This window comes from Thermobia domestica, chromosome 6 (assembly GCF_964235325.1).
Source record: "Thermobia domestica chromosome 6, izTheDome1.hap1.1, whole genome shotgun sequence".
In the NCBI taxonomy this organism is placed as follows: domain Eukaryota; kingdom Metazoa; phylum Arthropoda; class Insecta; order Zygentoma; family Lepismatidae; genus Thermobia; species Thermobia domestica.
In genome coordinates, this window is record NC_137459.1 from 189,586,036 (window position 1) to 189,609,389 (window position 23,354).

Genomic DNA, 23,354 nt, shown 5'->3' on the forward strand with positions numbered 1-23,354 from the left:
AAACAATAGAGATGCGGCAAAGTATATTTCCAAGTTGAAGTGTGTAATAGATATTCATAGTTCATGTGTCATTTTAATCCTTTTGTTTGTAGGAACGGAAACAATACCAGAGGAAGATGATGTAGAAGAGGATGAACAAGAAGTGGAACCACCTCCTCCACCGCCAGAGTAAGTACATATCCTTGTTAGCTTAGAAATATTTTTTCTCATTATTCCTGTAAGTACAGACATTTCTGGCCATTTCCTTGTGTTCACATAAGAAATTCTCAGGTCGAACGTAGGTACTCGCTCAGACTCTGTAGGGTAATGATATCAACGGTCTTAGTTTGGTTTTATTCGCATGGTATTTTCTGAATGTTCTGTTACATTTTCACAGAGGACTCGCTCCCAAGAGTAAACTACCCCTTGTAAATATTTTCAGGGCAAATGAATTATGCCAAATTGTCAGGTTTCTAACAAAGTATTTATTTATGAAATATGAATAAAATTGCTTGAGTCGTTTTTGAGAAAATCATTCTACAAAGAACTCATCCCTAAGAATAACCTGCATCTTCTGGATCTTGCTACAGAAATGACTTATACCATAGTATAAAGTTGTTAATGAAATATTGGTGTGAAATTTAAACAAAATCGTTTCGAGAAAATTACAATTTTCATCGTTCAGTAAACTACACCTAATTTGGAGGTAAAAAGAAAATTCAGAAATACTCCTAGGGAATCTTATAAAAACCCTAAGTTTGAAATTTGGTGCAGATACGTTGAATGCTACGACCTTGAGGCGAGTGAACACATTTATATCGGATCAAACGGACAGACCCCAAAAAATAACTTTTTCGGTATGTAGAGGCCATAAAACCTGTAAACCCGTTAAAATTTCAAAGTCGACCTTCTTTTCACAATCACTACTTTCTTCTCTCTTATCATCGAGGGGTGATTTTTCGGACAGTTTTCTCAAAAACTACTCGCCATTTTCGTCATATTTCATATATGTATAAACTGACAATATGGCATAATTCATTTATTCTGGAAAATATGTACGAGTGGTAGTTTATTCTTGGGGATGAGTTTCTTTCGGATTATTTTCTCTAGAACGACTCAGGTGATTTTGTTAATATTTCATAAATAAATATTTCCTTAATAATCTGACAATATGGCATAACTCATTCGGCTTCAAAAATCTACGACAGGTAGTTTATTCTTGCGTGTGATTGCTTCTTGGACTAGTTTCTCAAAAACTACTTAGGTAATTTTCATCATATTTCATTAATATAACTATAATGTTGTGTAAATTATTTCTTATGAAAATATTCACAAGGGGTAGTTTACTATTGGGGGTGAGTAACTTTCCAGACTACTTTCCCAAGAACGACTCAGGTGGTTTTCGTCATATTTCATAAATAAATATTACATTATTTTACCTATGATGTTACATGAATTACTTCCATAAGGAATAGTTTACTTTTGGACTGATTTAAATTTAGTAAACTACTAGTCGTGCGATTTTGGTGTTATTTTGTAAACAAATATTTCATTAATAGCCCTAACGTAGGCATAAGTCATTTCTTACAGCACAAGAGATATTTTACAAGGGAAATACTAGAAGTGGTATGTGGGGATCTGCATGTGTTATGTTATATGTCGTTGGAAAGTGACACCGAGTACACCATACATGTGAGATATCTCGCTTGAATGGGGCCCGTAGGGGCCGTGGCAACCATTTGAAGATCAGAACAAGGCACGCTCCGAAACATCAGAAAACGTGGACAAAATAATTGTTTTGAGACGTGGTATATATAGGTTTAAAAGGTAGCTGGAACGAATCTGACATAAAATGTTTACAAATCAAAATGGCAGATCCAACACGGCGGATATAAATTTAAAAAAACAAGCTATGGATCTGAAATTGGGTATATAGAGATATTCAACGTCGCTATGTATGAATCGGACACCAAAAGTGTAAAATTCAAAATAACGGATCAAAGATGGCGGACAAAATGCAAAACACTGCTACGGAACTAAAAGCGGGTAGATAGAGGTTTTCGTGGTCGCGGAGTACAAATCCAGTGTTAAAAGTGGAAAATGCATTATGATGAGTCCAATATGGCGGGAAAAGTGCAAAATGCAATATGACCGATCCAATATGGCAGACAAAAGTGCATAAAATATGTACAGAACGGACACATGATATTGTTGCACATGTAGGGGCAAGTATGGGCAGATGATGCTTTACAAGAAATAGGGAGTGTGTTTTGCTATACAGTCATGCCAAAATTGAGGCACGGAATGCAGGGAAATGTTTCTAGCGCACATGAAAGCTTTGTGATACGAACAGATTGCAATCATAGACAATAATTATTTTACTACCAACTTCCTCCCCGCCCCCGAAAAGATACACAGGGATCGGCATGTGTTATATATCGTTGGAAAGCTCGCACCAATTAAACTTTACATATGTGACATCTCGCTTGAATGGCACCTGTAGGGCACGTTACGATTATTTGAAGATATCGTTTGAAGATCCGAACAATGACACTGAAAAGTGCGCGTTGGCGTTTAGAACATTGTTATGCTTCCATAACTGTCTTTCAGGTATCAGATTATGCCGTATACACTTGTGAGCCATATGTATGACAAATGTCCACTGTCATGAGTAGGGATGGTACCGACACTGGGATTTAGTCTTGATCTCGCCCTGAATTCGAGACTGAGATGGAGCCCAGGCTCGTCTTGATACCATTCCTACACATGAGGGCTTTCCGGAAACTCATTCGTCTCATTCTTGTTAGTGTGAAAGTGAGTGATGGTCAAATAAATTCCTTGGTGGTGAATGAGAATGAAATCCTGCGGTCTTCGTGACCGTGAGGGTTTATGAGGATGAGGCAAAGTGGTTATCGTAACGATGAGCGGGAGTGTGGGCCAAATGGTTTACGTGAAGGTGGGTTAGGGACATGTAATCTTCGTGAGGGAGAGGGCCAAGCGGTCTTTATAAGGCTGAAGGTGAGGGTCAAGTAGTTTTCACGAGGGTGAGGGTGTCCTCGTGAGGAATTATACCTCTGCTAGTTGCTGTAATTGCGAAAGAGAAAAAGAAAGGCCATGGAACGTTTCTTATAAACAAAACCAAATCACTTGTAATTTGCATTTCGTCCAGGTGATATATTTCATATTTGGCAGAGGTTCAGTAACCCCCTTTCATTTTGTGTGCGAGAAACGTACATTTCTGCTATTGTTAATTGGTATGATGCGTAGAGAACGTCATATTGAGTAGAGTTGTGTATAATATGAATGCTTTGATAGCGTTGTACTACATTGTTGAAACATAGTTGTGAGAGTAGTTGTAGAGGGCGTGGCAGTAGCAGCGATGAAAAAGTGAATCAGTTTGTCATTTGCAGAGCAACTATTATTTGTGCAGTCATACTTTTGGAATGAGTGCTTTTAAGATCTTACGTTATTACTACAATCCTCGAGACCGTGAGTGTTAAATTGTACAATCGCAATTTTATTCGGATAATCTACCAGAGAGTTGGAGGTGTAAACAGCAAGACGTGTTTCACCGTGATGTAGATTGCATACGTCACCATGATGTAAATATCTGTACAAGCTCTGTTGTGCGTACATATTATTTGATATAAAATTGCAGTTTTCGTACATAATTTCCTGTAGAAGTAGGTTTACAGGAAATTGTCCTGCATTTGCTATATTTTCGTTCCATTCTGTTCACATGTAAAATTACAGGTTCGCGATTTGTTGTTTGAAATGAAAGTTATGGCATTGAAAGTGTTTCAGCTTTTAAAGGATAAGCTTGAAACTTTCCCCACTATTGAAGGAAATCCTTCTCGGAAACAGAGACAATTAGTAGAGAGAATAGTTTCTATGGTCATTCGATGGACAACGAGGATCAATTCGATTATGAAATGATTGATGAAATACACTGTGATGATGCTTTCGATACTGACGACGTTGATGTAATTTATGACAACATGGATGCTTCAGAACAATCGTAGGCTTACCTTTGGACTACGCACAACGTTTCGTACGAGCGCAGAAGGATTACCCGCAGTGGTTGTGTTCTACCATCAGGGCACGGTTTCCGAAAATAAAAAGTCGCACGTATTTACGTAGATGTCAAAACTATGTTGACCAACAGGAAACACAGCGTGAAAAGTATTCGTTGGTGACCAAATACTGTTTGTAACACTTCATTCTAGCGCGAGAGCGAGGGATAACAGTTTACGAACAAACGGTGAGCTCTTTATCAGGCCATGCTTTTTGGTCTGACGGTATTTAAAGCTTCACATAATTGGATTCAAACATTTAAGAAACGGTTTCGTTTGTCATCCAGAAAAATCTGTTTTCCCATCTACAAGAAGTCTCTTGAAACTGAAGACACTGTTGATCAGGGCATCGAATTTCATCTCGATTTTGTGGTTAGTATTTACCCAAACCGGTCCAAATCAGATTTTGAATAACGACTAATCCGTGTTTAATTATACTTTACTATCGAACCGCACATTATCGCACACAGGTGAAAAAATAACAACAGCATTAATTCCACAGTGAAATACACGCACGCATTCGTACACTATACAGCCTTGTTCTGTCTATGGAGGATCAGTTGTTTTCTTCAATATTTGTTTGCTTGCAAGAGGTTGGGGGTGTTTCCTCCCACCATAATACTTCCCAATTACCAGAATCTTGTCATTCGATGCTCGCTATCCGGGAAGTTAAACAAGAAACTGGTTTGCGATTTCTTCCGTAATGTTCTCAAACTTAACGTAGACAGGTTTCCAGCAAAAAAGGCTGTTCTTATTGCTGATGCCTTGAGTGCTCAATCGTCAGAGACACTTTACCAACGTTGTTGTTACATTAAAAATCCTTCCACCAGGTTCCACTGCTTTCATGCATCCACTGGATGTGTGTTGCTGTTATCAGTGGAAAGATTTTCTGAAACGGTTCACTGAACATGCCTTCCATACAGGAAACGAAGTATTGCTGCACAGGCTTGAAAATGTCGTGAAAATTCATGTCCTCACTTTGAATAATTTCAGTTGACACTTTATCGTATTTTGTTTAGGTACGCCTAGTACAAAGCGGGTTCTCATACCATACGTTCCATTTCAAAGTATCCAGGACATTAATTTTTCTTTTGACGAGCCCATTTGCCACAATTTCAAAGAGAAAGAATCCTGCATTGTATGTTGTTATGTGTTTTGTCGTAAAAGCCTGTGTTACACCTGTTTCTTTGCCCTCTACCATTATCATTAGTCATTGTACACTCTTTCCTTCATCCTCTTACACGCATGTTATCAACAGCAGTGCATACCCAGAGGCTGCAAGTGTAAATGGCATAATGCAATACCAAAAAGACAGTTATTGAAACATAATGCATATTGTCACTCCAAAATGCGCACCTTTTCACTGTCATTGCAATGTTTCAGCTCATAGCAGTGTTTTGCATTTTGTCCGCCATTTTGAATTTTACACTTTCGGTATCCGATTCATAGCAATGTTGAATATTTTTATATACCCAATTTCAGATCCATAGCTTTTTTGTAATTTATATCCGCCATTTTGATTTGTAAACATTTGATGTCAGATTCGTATTCAGGTATATTTTAAACGTATATATACCACGTCTCGAAACAATTACATCATAGCTTCTTATTTTGTCCACGTTTTCTGGTGTTTCGGAGCGTACCTTGTTCTGATCTTCAAATAGTCGCCACGACCCCTACAGAGTCCATTCAAGTGAGATATTTCACATGTGTGGTGTACTCGGTGTCACCTTTCCAACGATATATAACACATGAAGATTCCCGCGTACCACTTCTATTACTTCCCTTGTTAGAGATGAGTTTTCTTTTGGTGAAGTTTTTCGAAAACGTCTTATTTTTACTTATTTTTTTTACTTTTATTTTTTACTTATTTTTACTAATTTTATTTTTACTTCACAAAAAAATGTATCATTAATAATTGCAGCATAACATGATGTAAGTTACAGAATTGGAGCGAGAATATTTACTGCTCTGGCGATACCTTTTATTTACTTTCCAGGATAAATTAATAATGCCATAATGTTAGGTTATTCATTAAATATTTATTTATGAAATATGAACAAAATCCACTGAGTTGATTTTAAGAAAATCAACCGAAAAAAAAAAACTGACTCCGAAGAATAAACTACCCCTCGTAGATATTTTCAGGTCAAATGAGTTAAACCATATTGTCAGATACCTTTAAATTACCACTCCGTTTAAAGTCCCGGGACGTTAAATACCAGCCACTTTTACCCTGATTCGTAAAGAGTGATTTAAACAAGCATTGCTCGTCATGTAATTACGTTATAACTATGAAACAAATTGTATGTTCCCCCCATAAATACCGCATGTTCTCACAGTGCTGTTGGTCATACCTTATATATATAGGAAAATGAAGAAAAAATTTTAAAAAATAAGTATTAAAATTTGAAGTTCTTACTACCCCCTCTCCCTAGGTTGTTAAAATGTATCGAATGAACTCGGGATTTTTGTATCTTGTACATTCGAATAAATTGCAATTCGATCTGTCAAAACTTTTTTCTTTTTTCTTTTTTTTTTTTTGGAAATTGTGTTCTGTAAACTGCAGGAAAAAAATGCATTTACAAATCAACAACAGTGAATTTTCTCCTACTTCCCTTGGTTTGCGTAAATAACTATCTCTCAAAACGTTATGACAATGGGAAATAAAAATAGTGTATTCTCCTCTGCCAATCAATCTTCTAAGCACCCCATTTTCCCCGGCTCAGCCCGTCCCGGCCCCCTTCCCCTCTAGACATTGGGTGATATCAATAAAACGGAGAAGTTACTCATTATTCCCAACTTTGTATCAGTTACTCCCATTAGAACTGAGCACTACTCGTCTCGGCTGACCTCGGCCCTTTTGAAGTAACCACACCTCCATTCTCGAGCCGAGTAACTACTCCGCGTTTGATATCAATAAAAATCAAAGACTTCTCTGTGATGCTAGTAACTTCTCCAAATTTATGGAGCAAGCTAAATAGGTGACTCCGTGTTAAATATGGCAGAGTGTGTGATTGTTTTGCTACGTAGAAAAACTTATAAACTCTTATAAACTGCATAGAAATGTTGCAAATGGAGATTACAAAAAACATTATAGGTTTATGAAAAAAAATGTAGAGTGGTTAGCACAACATTTTTTAGGAGAATAAGCTTAAATTTGGGATGGTGCACTACGTAATGAGGAAAAGATGCGGGTTTTCTTGCGTTACGTGAGTGATCCGGGATTCCAGGTCGGAATGTCAGGGGATTCTGGTGTAACTCAGAGTACTGTGTCTATGACTACTACAAGTGTAATGGATGCGATTATTGCGATATCTGAAAATTGATTGTTTCCTCAAGTGTGCGTAATATGCAAACAGCAAAAGCAGAGTGGCAAGAACAATATACATACAACTCAAAATCAACTCAACTCAACGTTGATAGGAAGGGTTAATACATGAGAATGTATTTTTTTTTTTATGCCAAGGCGAAAGGGGAGAAGTATGGTGTGGAAAACGCAATCGGATGGACATGCTTTATGATGTGACTGGGTGGACTTTGTTTTAAAAGGAAACAAAGGGACTAAGTGTCTGATTTCGTTCTTAAAGCCAAACAATCTACAAAGACCTTGAACAAGACGTGATATGCGCTTGTCGTGTTAATCTTGATATTGCTGGATTCGAACTTTCTTGTTTCCCGTTTTTTTCATTATTATTATTATTATTATTATTATTATTATTATTATTATTATTATTATTCTCGCTCGAATATTAAAGATTCTCTTTTGGATTTGTGTCTGTCGTAGATGTATTTGATATTTCGTTGCATTTCACTGTACTTGCCTTCAAAGCTTCGGCTTTCCTTCGTTTACTTTCTGGTAACTGTGACTTCGAAAGTACCACTGGAAACTTTTATAACATCCACAAATGCACTTTGATTGAAACTGTCGTTGGTACTTGTCCCTTCCATGGCGTCTAGGATACTGCGCCATAGGTTACCCACAACGAAATGACCGCCCAACAGATGGTAGAAATGAGTAACCACTTCTTTTATTGATACGACTCAGTGCTACGTGCAGAGGAAGTGCGAGTAAACGTTCATAAATCTGGAGCAGACTAGACCTGAGTAGTGGCTTGTTTTATTGATACGAAATTGAGGGAGGAGATTACTCCAGGTGTAGTTACTCCGATTCTCGAGCAGGACTTCTCAGGAGTAGTTACTTATTTTTATTGATATCACCCATTCTCTCTACTAGTGTCCGCGGGCCATGGTTTGGCCATACCACGGTGTTGCATTAAAATGAGTCTTCCAGTAGTCCGAAATTATTGTCTTTTTGTTGTCATCGAATAAGAAAATAAAATAGGAGAAAATTTATTTGCTTTGAACGTGCTCAAAGCTCAGACAAATTAATTATCTTCATTATAAGTTTTCTCTTTATAAAAACATGCAGTCTTGGAAAAGAGCGAAAACAAGGAAAATAAAGTTGTGTTTATTTTTTTCCGAAGCATAGCTTGCCTTCTGCACCACCTCTGTAATGTTTCAAAATCTTTTTTCCAAATGAGGCATTGTAAAAGCTACCATATTTATGATGAAAGGTCATCAGAAGAAAAGAAAGCTAATAAAATTTCCCACTGAAGGAAATTACAAAGAAGGGGCTGTGAAAAATATGAGTCGCCAATGGTTCTGTTTTGCGCAGTATAGTGCTTGCTTTATAAACAAGGCATAAACAACTCCGATTTCTGTCTCGTACTTATTGCCTATACATCAAAACAAACAGTGAACACATGTTGGAAAACAAAAAAGCACCAGAAAAAAATTGGTACAGTAAGCATGTCGAATTGAACTACTACTAAGACCTGAACATGTGTGTATGGTCTATAAGTAAACGAAGCAGTGCTACCAACAGACCCGTATTTAGGTAAGTGCTATTCTGTGCTCAGGCACAGGGCGGCAGAATTTAGGGGGCGGCAAAATTTTGGAGTTCTTTTTAAGATTCACAATAAAGTAATATTTAAAACAAGCACAAGCGCGAGAAAACGTTACTGATTAGCTAGCTTATCTGATTATTTTTAAAAAATCACCCTCTCCGACCCCCCACCCCAAGGAGTGAGGAGGAACTTGAACACCATGAAAACTGATACTGTTGAATTCAGAGACCTCGAAAACCATTAATTCAACACTAATATCTGTCGTTTTCGATCACTTTTAAAATCTCGTCTCCTCCCTGGGGAGTGAGTATGATTTTAAAGTTGAATTGGATTAAAACTTCACTATTCATCTCAGCGACCACAAAAACTATAAATTCAACTCTAATATTGGTTGTTTTCGAGGGGGGGGGGGGGGTTGCGGGGGTCGGCAAATTATTTAGAGCACAGGGGTGCACAATCTATAAATACGGGCCTGGCTACCAACATTCTGAAAAAATACTCTAGCACATAGTTGAAAAAGCAATTATTGGTATTCTGGCTAAATTACTCATAGTGGAGAAAACAAGTATTGGTAATTTAAAGGTTATGAAATATGAACAAGAGTGCCTGAGTCATTTTTGGGAAAATCATCTGAAAAATCTCACCCCAAGAATAAACTACCCCTCGTACATATTTTCAGGTTAGTTAAAAATTATTTATTTACTAGTTGAAATGCCCGTTCTTCGCACTGGGAAATATGTTTATAGGAGATAGGTGACTCGCTATAAATTGATTTGTGACTATTTATTGTACTTTTATGTATGAAGTGCACGGTTATGCAAGAATGGAAAATTTGGTAAACGGAAATTCATTGAAAAAGAAAAGCAACAATAATACTATTAAATTCAAATGAAAAAAATTGTAGTGATCCATTTTACCAATGACAACGTGTATGTGTTTGTGTTTGTTATACTCTTTAGTGGGATCATAACGGAATGCCTTACCTGCCAAACTATAATCTCTACTTCTGCTTCGCACGTCTCGTACATTAGTGTTTTGTTTATGCGCCTGCGATCGTTGTCTTTCACGAACTCCACTCATTGTAATTCTGCTTAGTTCGTTTTGCAATCTTGTTTCTTCAGCAGTTTTTCTGAGTCTGCTTGCTGCGTGTGTCACTCGATCCTCCTCTTAATTTCTTCTCGTTGTGCATATGTTAAGCTTTTTCTTAATGTATTCATTATCTTCCGTTGTGACGCTAAAAGTGCTTCGTGCTCCTCATCTGTTTCATTTCTTCACTGTTCTTTCTGTGTCCTCCTTTTAGAGTCACCAGTGGCAATATTACCTCGTCTTTTACGTTTCGGCATTCTGTTTAACGTTATTATTACTTAACACTCTTAAATTCCATTTAATACACTGTTCACTAAGTTTTACCTTTAGCAATTTACTTTCACTTGTTACGTTTTAAACATATCACTGGCATACAATTAACTGTCTGGCAATTTCACTTTTCCTTGATCCGATCTTTTCCGATCAAAGTTTCCCTGACATATATTTAATTTCCAATTTATAGAGAGTAATTCATTTCCTATAAACGTATTTTCTTTGTGCGAAGAACAGGCTATTTAGGTACTTTGTGATAATTCTGAAACCATCATTGTATTTTCAACGATGTGTGTAGACATTATATCATCTTCTTTTAAACAAACTTGTAATTAAATGTAATGGCTCAGACTCCGGTCCATCGTTGCCTGTTAACTTTCTTTGGTGCTATTTGAGTACACTGGTGCCAAAGAGCATTAAGTAATTTGAAAATGAAACTGACATGTATTTAACTTTTTGTCAATGTACCTCCCAGAAAAGTTGTTTCTCAGTAATCTGTAATTTTAGTTAATTATGCTTGTGAATAAGTAATTCTTACCCTAACTCTGAAACACGTTTCTTTGTGGAAATAGTGTCACTACTCTATATAGACTCTACTTGTGTTGGCGTATGGAATAGGTAAACTTCAGGGGCACCACAGAGATAATTGTGTTTAGATATGGGAGGTAGCTTTTAGTAGAAGTAGTAGTAGTAGTAGTGGGTAGTAATAGCGGTAGCAGTAGTAATAGTAGAACAAATACTAGTAGTAGTGGTTGGTAGTAGTAGTAGTACAAACAGTAGTAGTAGCTCGGATTCGGTTAGGTTAGGTAGGTCCTGTTGTCTGGCTCCCATCATCTAGACATAACCATTTACCTGTCAAAACATTAAATAGCTTAAAAAGAACCTGAGGCCCCGTATTCTTAATATATACCTTCTTAGTGGTGCACATTTTAGAACATTTTCGAACCTATAGGAAAATAATATAACATGCTGGCACATTCTACAACAATTTCGAACATTTTGGAACATTCTAGAACATCCTGGATCATTCTAGAAGGTTCTAGAGCATCCTGAAAATTCTAGAACATTCTCGAAAATTTGGGAAACTTTTATAACAGTCTGTAACATTTTCCAAGATTGTTGATAATTGTAGAACATTCTGGAATATTCGATCAATAATGATTTGTGTAGAAAGAAAAGCAACATTGAAATTGAAAATAAAGAAATGCACTCATTGTCGTTAAAATTTAACTCAATTTTTAGCACAGTAACACGGTTGCTAGGGCGTTTCTCCCTCTAGAACCCCTGCTGGTCCAAACCGAAACCTTCTTCATGGATGGGAGATACAGGGCTATAATACCATATAACTTCCATGGGGCTCCGGGTCTTGGTTTCGGAGCCTTTGTGGCACGCACGGACAAACCACACTTACTTTTATTATATATATTGATGAATTCTGACCAAAATCGCCTGAGTAGTTCTTGAGAAAATCGTACAAAAAGAACTCAATCTCCAAGAGTAAAGTACACCTCGATTCTTCCGAGAAATGACTTATAGCACTTAATGGGGCTGTTTTTGAAAATTGAATCTTGAAATATGAACAGAATCGTTAGATCTGTTTTAAAGAAAATAGCACACTTTTTTTTTTTGGGGGGGGGGGGGTAGAAAGAAAATTTGAAAAACTTTCCAGGAGAATCACATAAGAACCTTAACTTGAAAATTTGGTTGAGATACTGGCCTCTGGCCGAGTGTATATCAAGACGAACAGATGTAAAAAAATTACTTTTTCAGCATGTATGGGCCATGAAAGTGTAAATCTGTTGAAATCTCAAATTCAAATTTTTTCACGATCACCATACTCTTTTTTTCTATCCTTTCATCGCTGAAAAGTAAAAAGGATAAAATGTAACATACTTATAATTTTCTCAATAAAAACCATAAACATAAAAATGTAAACTACGCCAGTAGTTTTCGATTTCCCACATTCTGAAATGAGAGTAGATTCGTAAATAGAAAAAGAAAATGTTTTTAATCATGCTTGTGAAATCATATATAAAAATTGTATTCTAACGAGTTCGAACCGATACTGGTTCTCTCTTACTTTTGAACAATGAAAGGAGAGAAGAAAATATGGTGATCGTGAAAATAAATAAATAGATAACTCGAAATTTCATCGGATTTACACGTTTCATGAGCCCTACATCGAGACCAAATTTAAAACTTCAGGTTTTTATAAGATTCCTTACGGATTTTTTTTTTCCTCTTTGTTTCTTCTAGCCCCCAAAATAGTGGTAGTTTGCTGAAGGGTGAAAATCAAAATTTGCGATTTTCTTGAAAACAACTCGAACGATTTTGTTCACATTTCATAAATCAATGTTTCAGTATCACATTTGTCCTGAGAAAAGTCACAAGGGGTAGTTTGTTCTTGGGGTGACTTTTTTCTTTCGACGATTTCCTGAACGAAACGACACAGGCAATTTTGTTCATATTTCATAAATAAATATTTTAATAATCCCTGCAATACTGGTTGTTATTTCTCATGAATAAATTCATAAGAGGTAGTTTACTGTTGAAGGTGACTTTATTTTTAGATGACTTTTTTCAAAAATGCCTCATACACTTTTGTTCATATCTCTAATAATTCTTCAATGTTGCGCAAATCACTTGTCACGAAAATATCTACAATGTCAATTTCTTCTTTCCTCAAATGCTACTCATGCGATTTTGTTGATAACTCATAAACAAATGTTTCATAAATAACCCTAATATATGAGAGTCATTTGTCATTAAAAAGCCCATAAACGGTAGTTTACTTTTGGTGCTGAATTTTCTTCGAACAGACAAACACCGTGCTCGTGGGTTTTCTCGGGGTTCTCCCGTTTCCTCCCACTTTCTTCATTCCACCATTTCACTCATTTCTCATTATCACCGTCTCCTTTAGCCTAACCGGCATAACTGTGGGACGTTAAACTTAAAGATTTCATTTCATTTCATTTTTTTCTTCGAACAATATTTTCCAAGAACATAAATTTGTTCGTATTTCATGTTTCAGCAATAACTGCAGCACAACATAATTTAGTTTAAGAAATTGAAGCAAGAACGGTTAGTGCACTGATCCATATCTTTCATTTGCATTGTTTTCTTGCCGGAGAAAGCTGAAAGTGTATTTCTATGCAAAACCATGGACTTTTACCGTAATACACTAATGTGTATAACTCCTTACGCAAAAGTGGAGGCATCATGTCCATTGACTTTCGCGTGGCTCTTCCGTATTTCCCCACACTGTTTCATAATCATTCACTTTCATAAATCGTTCGTCTGCTTTAGCCTAAAGAATATAACCGAAGGACGTAAAACTAGAAATTTCATTTCGTTGCAAAAGAAGAAATGTTCAAGAAAGCAGCTAAACGTTAATATTTTTAAGTATGTTGCAGTGATTTTTGGGATTGCTGTATATACTCGAATCTAAGACGCACCCGTATTTCTAAACTTCAAAAAATGTGCAATTTCTTGTATTCAAGATTCTAAGACCCATCCTGGATATTTAATGAAGCAACTCAGAATTTGGCAGCACAAATTAAATCATACAGATTTATTTATTCAAACTAAACACTTAAATGCCAAGATTAAAAAGAGGCCAAAGGTACTATCTTACAATGTGAACAGAGGACATTCTGCTTAAGCACTTTCACTGTCTGAACACACTTTCGCTATCAGTTTCATCACTTGAACTTTCGTTATCACTATCAAGTTCAAAAACTGCATCGTCCTCCGTACCACCTGAACTGTTTGTGAGATTCCGTATTTCAAAAACGACTTTCGAACAGTTTCGTTTGTGATAGATCAGGCAGCAATAAGCCATTCTGCAACAATAGAAAGAGAAGCATGTTTTACCCGACCAGTTATGGTCAGCAGAGTTTCACGAGATGAAAGCCACTCGGTGTACAGTACCTTCAGTCCAACGCTGTATTTGCGAAGTCATACCTTGGGGTATTATCACAAGATCGGTGCGGATCTGTTTTGCCGGAGCGATTTTGTATGCCATTCCTAGACGCACCCCAATTTTATATCTGAAATTTGGGCAGAAAAAGTGCGTCTTAGATTCGAATATGTACGGTAGATTTATAGTTAAAGTAAAAGTATATTTGTGTTTTGTTCAGCCTTTTTAATATATTTCCTGAAGGGGTTTTAGAATAATTGAAATCTAGGTAAATAGACATATAAAGGTGGCAAAGTTAACTCCAATAACCTTCCATAACATAGTTTCAAATATCTATGAAGAATAATGAAAGTCTCTGTTAGATAATGATCAACATAATGTTACTATTATTCCATATATTTTATAAAATGGATTTCTTTTCATTAGGAAACCACCCACTCAGGGTATAAAAATCTGGATCAGGAGAACAGAAGATGACAGTAGCTCATACCAAAGCAGTGTTGTTCCTGACTTCAGTGACAGAAATACAGACTAATTAATGTACAAAGGTAAGTTTCACTCAGAATGAGGTTCTACGTATCTTACAAATACTGAACCATGCAGTCACTCATTCTTGTATCTCAAATCCCATTTATGCTTCAAATGCAATGCAACCAACATAAGTGAACTCCCCAACCCTCCAAGAAATAACTGGGAAAGCAAAATACACTTTTGTATTTGTTGCCGTGAAAAACTATTGTTTCATAAGAGTTCTTGAGAAACTGTTATGCAGCTCGCCGAACACGTGACAAGCGCACTACGCTTGCGCGACTGTACAAACACACCCTTGTCAGCAATAGTGCGAACTCAGAGATTGCCACATCAGTTTGTATGGGGAAGGGGTGAGAATAGTACTGAGAATATAGTGATAACACACGTTGAGTATGGTCGGAGATATGCAATGAGGAAAATTTCGTAGCTTTTTGGGGGAGGGGGATAGAATTTCCTTCCCGGGCCATCCTTTGAAATCATCACTAGTTCACACAACTCTGAAAATATAAAACAGAAAAACTACTATCGCAATATGACCTGAAGTATTGCTACCTTATTTCCAAGTCTATGTGCTCCACTCGGGATTGAACCATGGATCACCTATATTGGTAGTTCGTGTTAACCATTCTGCTACGAAAACAGAACTTGCTTCTTTAAACAAAGCTATAGCAGGTTTCAAAGTGTGTTATATGAAACGAGAGAATCTGTTGCACATTTCAACATTCAATATTGTTTCGATTTTATATGAGTGTGTAATAGACACTGTCATGAAAACTGTGTAATCATAGTTCATTTTTATAATCATTAGGTTCTTTCAGTTTTCACATAGTACTGCGCTCAGTCAGCACCTTACTCTTGGTAAAAACTGAAATGTTCACTTTCATTTTCATTTGCAAACGAGGCAACTGAACAGAGAAACCAATATCACAAGAATAGCATACCAAACTGGCTGATATAGGACCTTAATGTAGTCGCCACTCCCTTTTAGAACCGAAGAAATCCTAGACAACAATTGAAAAAGGGATTATCCTGTTTAAAACGAGACAGCTTCAACATTATCAATACAGTTATAAGGTGGTAGAAAAAAAAAAAAGTTTTCAAAACTTTTTTTACTAATCTATTGGAAAGTCAGGCTTTTACTGAAAGAATTTTAACATTCGATAATTTTGATATGATAAGTCTAGGCTAGCAAACGAAATATATGCTGCTGATGACTATTCAATATACACCTTGCAGTAACGAGCATTTCGTTCGGAATACTGTTTCGAAAAGGCACTTCCAGTTGCCTCTTCGTGTGACCGTTGTTATTTATAAGAAAAATAGTTCCAATAATTTTTCGTTAATGTCCATAGAATGCTGAAACTTCGCTGGACCCTGAAGCGCGCACACATGCCCACACAAAAAAATAAATAAGTAAACAGGTTCCGTGGAACTTCCAGAAAGTAGGTCTCCCTCCCTCACAGCTGATGAAAATCATACTTTTGTTTTTCTCCTCCTACAGGAAAAGGCGTCTGGAAGCAGAAAGCATTTCCAGATGAGTCAGTGGTCCGATACGTCGCATTCAGTCAACCTTTATTCATGTCTGTGTCACCAAAGTTCACTAGTTTTTGAAGTTCTAAAGCTTAATACCATTAATTTCACGTTATAGGAGAGATTTGTTTCAGATGTATAGTAATATATGTGAGTGATAGTTGCTGCTGTAATTGTGGCAATAAATGTAGATATTGGAATAGGACTATCATGCAAATACAGTTGTTTTTAACGTATGAGCTGGCAAAATTACTTGCAATCGAGTAGAAAGAAGAAGCTGCCTGTTGGCCAGGTTCACAAGAGGTCTTCTCAACTGTACCTGCTTGAGAGATTTAACTTGTTTTCTTTCTAATTGGGTGAATATTGCTATAAAACAACTGATAGTTTAACATAAACTATAGTGAAATTATAACGAAGCTCTTTCAGTGAAGATGCCTCTTAGTATTAATTATTATTTGCTGCGGCCGCGCTGGCTCAGTGGTGGAGTCTTCACCTCTGATGCGTGGGGTCCCTGGTTTGATTCCAGTTTGCGCTACGTGGGCTATGTGGTGGACAAACACTGTATGTGAGCTTTCTTGGTGTTCTTCCATTTCCTCCCACTTTCTTCATTCTACCATTTAATTCATTCTCATCATTTTCTCCTTTATTGTGGGACGTAAAACTGAAAGATTTATTTTTATATTCTATATAGATGCATTATAACCTAGAATTGCAAAAAATATACTGAAGTCGGCAGAATTTTGGTATTATTGATACCGAAATATCGAGATACTGAAATTATGAAACAATACCGAAATAACGGAAATACTGATCAATATCTTAATGATTTTTTCACTACTTTTTCTTTACTTTCCCTCTTGTTAAAGTAGAAACCTAATATTCTATCTTTTTTCTACTTCACGTATAAGTATATTATAGTTCTATATTATCTTCCTTATATATTATGTTAATACATTTCTTTTATATGGAATTATATTTTATCAGTATGACTAGTAGCCGTTTCATTTTTTTTTTCTTTTTTAAATGAAGTTACGTATTCTCAGTGTACGTTCGGTGTTGCATAAATGCAAACAGAACAAATTACTGTACAACATTGTATAAACAAAAGTCTTTCAAATAAGCCAATTAAATCGATCATACGACGTGGTGGTGGGAGGCTGTGTGAACTTGCCCCCCCCCCTTTTTTTTCTTAATTTCTCAGCTACAGTACAGTACAAACAAAAGTAATTGCAGTAAAAACGAAATAATTTTTAATGATATATGGAATAGTTCGTACCGTGAGGTGGGGGAAGGAGGGCAGATTCACAAAGGCGATTTGAATCTAGTCCGATATAGTCAGCTTAAAAGAAATTACACTCTTTTTTTCCTCTGTTACGAGTCTTGTATCCTATTTTGTTGGAAAAGAATACGTAAAAACCTACCAAGAAATTTTATAGTGACAGAGTATATGTCAATTATTTTTCAGCTCTCAAATGAATACTGAATTATACGGGTCTCAAATGTGGATTACAGTATGAATTTGAATGTGGTTGTACGTGTGACTGTCAACAAAAATTTAGTTAAAAAGTAATAGTTGGGTCAATGTAAAGCCGTAAAGCCGTATGATTTAACAATTCAGTGAAGTTTGGATCAAAAGACAGTAAGTCAGAAAACCTAAGTTTACAGGAGAGTTACGAAAAGTGACTTACCTTGTACCTCGATGTCCATTACTTCTAAACTTATACAGGGTGAGTTTTTCTTTAAATTGTTTCTGCAAAATATGTGGAGAAGTAAGCATTGAGCGAAATAAAAAGTTAATTTTTTGGAAGGGAAAATTCGCCTGTAATAAAACTAATCCCCTCACCATTCTCTCCCTCTGGTTATGGAACGCGGATTACTTTGGAAACTTTTTTTTTTAATTAATTGCAGATTAGGATTGTACGGGAAGAAATAGGTAAATTTTACTCAAAATATTTTCCTCAATTCGTGATAGATGGCGCTGTAATCAGTGAAAACTAATTTCACTGAAGTTTCTCCAATTGGAAGCTCCCACGTTTTATTTCGAAATAAATCTGCGATAAGCAGTACTAATTTTCTATCTTAAACATTTTGTCGACTCGATAAATGGTATGGAAAATTACTGTGCATTCGGCATGAATTTCCTAATGATTGTCTCTGTATTTACCATCAACATTATTCACATTAATAACTTATGCGGGATTTCACAATATGTCTTCATTGCTCTACGTTGTTATTTTCCTTAATTCATGTTTTGCTCTTGTAGACACTAATTCCACTGGCAGATTTAACACTACGCAAAGTTTGTGAATTTTAAAACTAAGATGGTTGAACATTGTCAGTGGAATTAGTGTTTACAACTGCCAAAAATGAATTGCAGGACAATCACTTAGAGCAATAAATGAAGGACATGTGTAATTCCGTATAAATTATTAATGTGAATAATGGTTATGCAGAAACAGTGAATTGACGGTTAATGTACAGAGACAGTTGTTAAGGTAAAACAAAAATCAAAATTAAGTTATGGAATTCTTGCACTAATTGTTCTTCAAAACAAAAGAAAACTTATGGTAGGAGGTGTAAATGTAGGGATCCGGTGACGCAGTAATAAATATGGTTTCCTATGACGTTCCCAGAAAGGAAGCAAATCCTCAATTAAAAACAGTAATAGACATGAAGGCACAAGATAAGCCAACTTTCTTATAAATATGTGCCCTATACTTCTATAAGTAGTTACAGGAGAGTTCTTTTTCACTCTCTCTTGAACTATTGCAACACTTCCATTGATTCTTTTTATCTGAAACTACCATTTTACAACGCATTTTCGTTCCGACTTACATCAACTTAACCATGGATCATGGTACAAGAAACATGTAGGTGTATATCTTATATCAGTTTAACTGTTTTCTAACTTATACTCTTTTGTACTAACATGATAGAATTAAAGTTCCATGGAATTTCTTACTTTTTCACAACTAGTATTTTTCCACTTGACTATGAAGGTTGGCTGAGCAAAGTTAAAAGTATGTTGTTGATAGTTTTTGATGTTTTTTTTTTCTTCTTCTTCTTTCTTCAAGGTAGCTCTTTGAAATCAGCACCAAGATCACTGCTTATTCCGTGGTAATTCGGTTACTGTTCAAGGATGTGGAATGTGACTTAAGGTTGACGCTTTCTAATGTAGAAGTTGAACGATGAACCAGTGATATTGTGTATACCAACTGAAAAATGTTGGCGGAATGGTAACATTTATGCCAGTGCAATATAATGGAACTCTTTTACAGAAACAGTGTTGGTTCAACAAAGTATACAACAAAACTCAGCAAGAGACTACAAGAATATATATATATATATAAATATATAATTTCATTTAGTTTAAAAGAAAACCAAAAGTATTTTGTCGTGGACGAAAGGAAACTGCTTGTTAGATCTCATCTACCAATTAGTACTAAATATTTACATTTACTTGTATTTTTGCTGCAGAGATCCAAAATTATAGCATTCCATTTGTCATTCTAATTTCAACGCAGTTAATGTATTATATGAAAAAAGGATAGATTGGTATTAAGTTGCCTTAACAGATTATTATTCCTGTCTTACTTATCTGGTGCTACAATGTATAGTTTCTTTCTTCTTTCTTTTCGTACTGCTAAAAAAAAAAAAAAAAGAAGAAGCGTTATGTATGTTTCAGGTCTGTTTATTTGTATTTAACAGAGAAAACTATGACATTTTTATATGCAATATAGTTCTGATCAGAGTTTATGTATTAATGATTTACATATATTTTGTCGGAGAAAGAGGCTTTTGTAATTTCCGAAGCCAATATATATATATATATGATATAAATATTACCAGGTCTCAAAGAAACCCTAAGGAGATGAAAAGCGATGAAAATTATCTAGGAACGGAAGAAGAAAGGGTAGTTAAGAATTCGAGTAGGAAACTATTCTGGTGATCTTGGAAAATCTTGAATATCGCAAATAGCATTGTTTAAAAAGCATCTTTATGCTTAATTAGTTTTTTTTTTTTTTTTTTTTTTTTTTTTAAGTTAACATCGAATTTTTTTCTTTATTTCTCTGTCGTTACGTCGACTGTTGTCAAAATAGTATTTGACCAGACCGACCCACCTATCATATTCTGTCATGTATGTCATTTTTGTGCTCTTTCCAAAATTTTCGGCTCCCCTAACTTTGGCGGTTTTAAATATTAATAATAAAACCCTTAATGTATCGATTCCTCTTTATTTGTAAAATGCGTCCATTTTTCATTTTGCATCATAATTGTATGTAATATGCATAATTTTGATAATTAAGAATTGTCAGTTACCTACAGCTGCAAAGGCAAGCAAATTTTTGATTATAGTCTATGAGCTCTCACATCTTCCTCAGTAAATAATTTGAAAGTTAAGAACGGCTTCCACTTTTTAGAGGGTCGCCCTATTTGCTCGTCACCAAATATAATTGAAAATTGTTTTTCTTTTGCAGCGGATAGGTGGAGTGAGAGATTCTTTATTCTCATAATATGCTTTTCACGCCAAAAACTTTATATAATTTTGTTTGCCCCTTTATGTTTGTAGGGACAATTTTCCACTATTGATTGTATCGATGTGCTTTGCTCCTGCAATGGAAAGTATTGCAAGGACAACAGAGAAGTTGTGACATGCTATATAAATCTGTAACTTACCTCTTTCCTTCTTTTCTAGATAATTTTTATATATAAATACTTATGCATATATATTTATGTAAATTATTTTAGTGTCAGTTCTCGGTGCACATCACTAGAACTACCTACAGATTCATATTCATGAAAATGAATACATTTTAAAACTGTATTGAAGTGTAAAATCTATATTTGTAGTGGAATTTGCACTTACCGCAGACAATACTTTATAAAAAAGAAACACAGCACACCGAACCCGGCGGTTTCTCATATTCAACTGCATTTTGCTCTCACAATATGTGCACATATTTTAGAATATGTTAACATTGTAAAGATAAAAACATTTTTATCATTGATCATAATTGCTCTTTTTTTCATTAATAAAATATGATTCTCGTGGTTTAGTTTTGTTCCCTTGAATGTGTTTTGGTAAAATAATTTTGTTTTCCTTCCGTAAAACTACCACAGTGGAGATTTTTGAAGTTTTAATTGGCTCTATAGAGTATGAAATGGATTCGTGTACAACTGTCAAACATTATAGGCATATTCTACAGGAAAAATAAGGTAGGGAATGGCAATTAGTGGATATTCGTTGTAATTAGATAATGAATAATATAAAGAAAATTATTGCAGGGTTATAGTTTACTGCTTTTCTATAATCAGCGTAATATTACGTTCTCACTTTTAGTAATGTGAATTTACCTGTGTTGAACGTAATATGTTTTCTGTGAATATACAAAACAAATTTTGTAACGGACATGCAAGGTTGTTAATCAAAATTACAGAGTACGGAAAAACATTCAGCCAGAAAGTTACATAGGAAAGCGATGTAGGTTAAAAAAGAATATTTTTTAATCTTTATATTAAGTACACACACATATAGTTTCAGATTAATTAATTTATATATTTTTTTTCACCACAATTTATCTGGAAGCTTTTCAACTTGTTTCGGTTGGACAGTGTATCTGTACAATGTGCTAATAATGTTTATGGGTTTAAAAAATTAAATTTTGTATATGTATATAAAATAGTGGCTTGATAATCGCATATGTGTTACTGTTCGAATTTCTGTCACACAAGTGAAAACTGAAATAATCTTCTTACGAATGAATTTTCACCTGAAGTAGATAATGTTTGGCAATCGGGCTTACAAATATCATAGGAGCAAAAAGAAGCCACAGAATCCGCCTTACCAGTAATAACGGGAGCAGAAGTAAAACTAAAATGTTTATATTTGATTGAGTTTTAATAGTTCTTCTTTTTAATAGACCTATGTATTTTTTTGAGTTCTCTAGACAATTTGGAGATTGCAAGGAGTGAAAACTTTAAAAAAATGTATGAATGTTTGTTATTGTGATTAGACTGAATAAAATATTTCATATATATTCTTGTTTTTTAATAATAATAATACAGATATAGGTTGCTTCCTTAGTAAATTTGCATGGAGAGTTTAAATTTAAATGGAGTTTTCAATAGTTAAGTCCTCAAGCCGATTAATTGGCACACACACAACTTTTGTTTGTGGTAGAATGTTTTATTTTAATCTAGGTTGTTGGTTACAGGAAATTCTATTTTTCTTTTTTTCCCAGTAACAGTTACTTGTTTCTACAATTTATTGCTGAAAATGAGCTGTAATTACGAATCTTGTCAAAGAGAAGATATTCAATATCTTCCAGAAGTGGTATAAAGGCAACCAAGAAAGTTTTGTCGCTTTTTCACCCACTACTTTCGAACATCGGTATGTCTCCTAAGACGTACCTGGAAGGTAAAAGTAGTCCCCATCAGCATCGACGACCTTCTGCCAACGTTCTGGAAAACCATGTATTCAGTTGCTATAGAAATTGGTAGGCCGTGAAGCGAAGAAGGTATCAAATGCATTTTGCACCTCTACTGGGGATTTGAACTGGTGTCCTCTAAGGCGGTTATCCGACGAATAAAGCAGGTGATAATCGGACGTGCAATGTCCAGGGAGTATAGTGGATGCAATAGTGTTTCCCATCGAAGATGTAGAGTGCTGTCCCGGGTCATTCTAGTCACGTGGGACTTAGCGTTGTCCTGGAACAGGAGGACCCCTTTGTGATTCAGAAGTGCTGGCTCCAGAGTTTTGAGTTTTTCTTGAACACGGCTCAACTGCTGACAGTATACAGTTGCATTGATGTTCTGACCAGCTGTTAGCAGTTCCCGATGCACGAAGCCGCCAGTAGTCCACCAAACACATAGGAGGACCTTCTTCTGATGCAGTGTTGGTTTCGGCTGTTTTGGAACCTGTTCATGGGATGCTAACCAATGATGACGGCGCAGTGGAACTTCGTACAGGACCCACTTCTCCTCTTCACAAGTCAACACCCTGCTCAGAAATTGCTCCTTACTCAGACGAGACAGCCAAGAAACACAAGTGTC

At 35.6% G+C, this 23,354-nt stretch overlaps 1 protein-coding gene across 5 annotated transcripts in view; it reads left to right on the plus strand.

Annotated features, from left to right (window-relative positions):
- The window catches only part of LOC145688369 (cohesin subunit SA-2-like), a 122,761-nt gene extending 100,422 nt beyond the window's left edge, over window positions 1-22,339 (plus strand). For 4 of the 5 annotated variants that reach the window (XM_081762521.1, XM_081762524.1, XM_081762522.1 and 1 more), the window contains exons 21-23: window positions 93-168; window positions 14,667-14,788; window positions 19,376-22,339. In XM_081762521.1, coding sequence (XP_081618647.1) covers window positions 93-168; window positions 14,667-14,775 — 185 coding nt within the window. In that variant the 3' untranslated portion in view covers window positions 14,776-14,788; window positions 19,376-22,339. The remainder of the gene's footprint in view (window positions 1-92; window positions 169-14,666; window positions 14,789-19,375) is intronic. The other variant, XM_081762526.1, reaches the window with a different exon arrangement.
- Window positions 22,340-23,354: the final 1,015 nt, after the last annotated feature.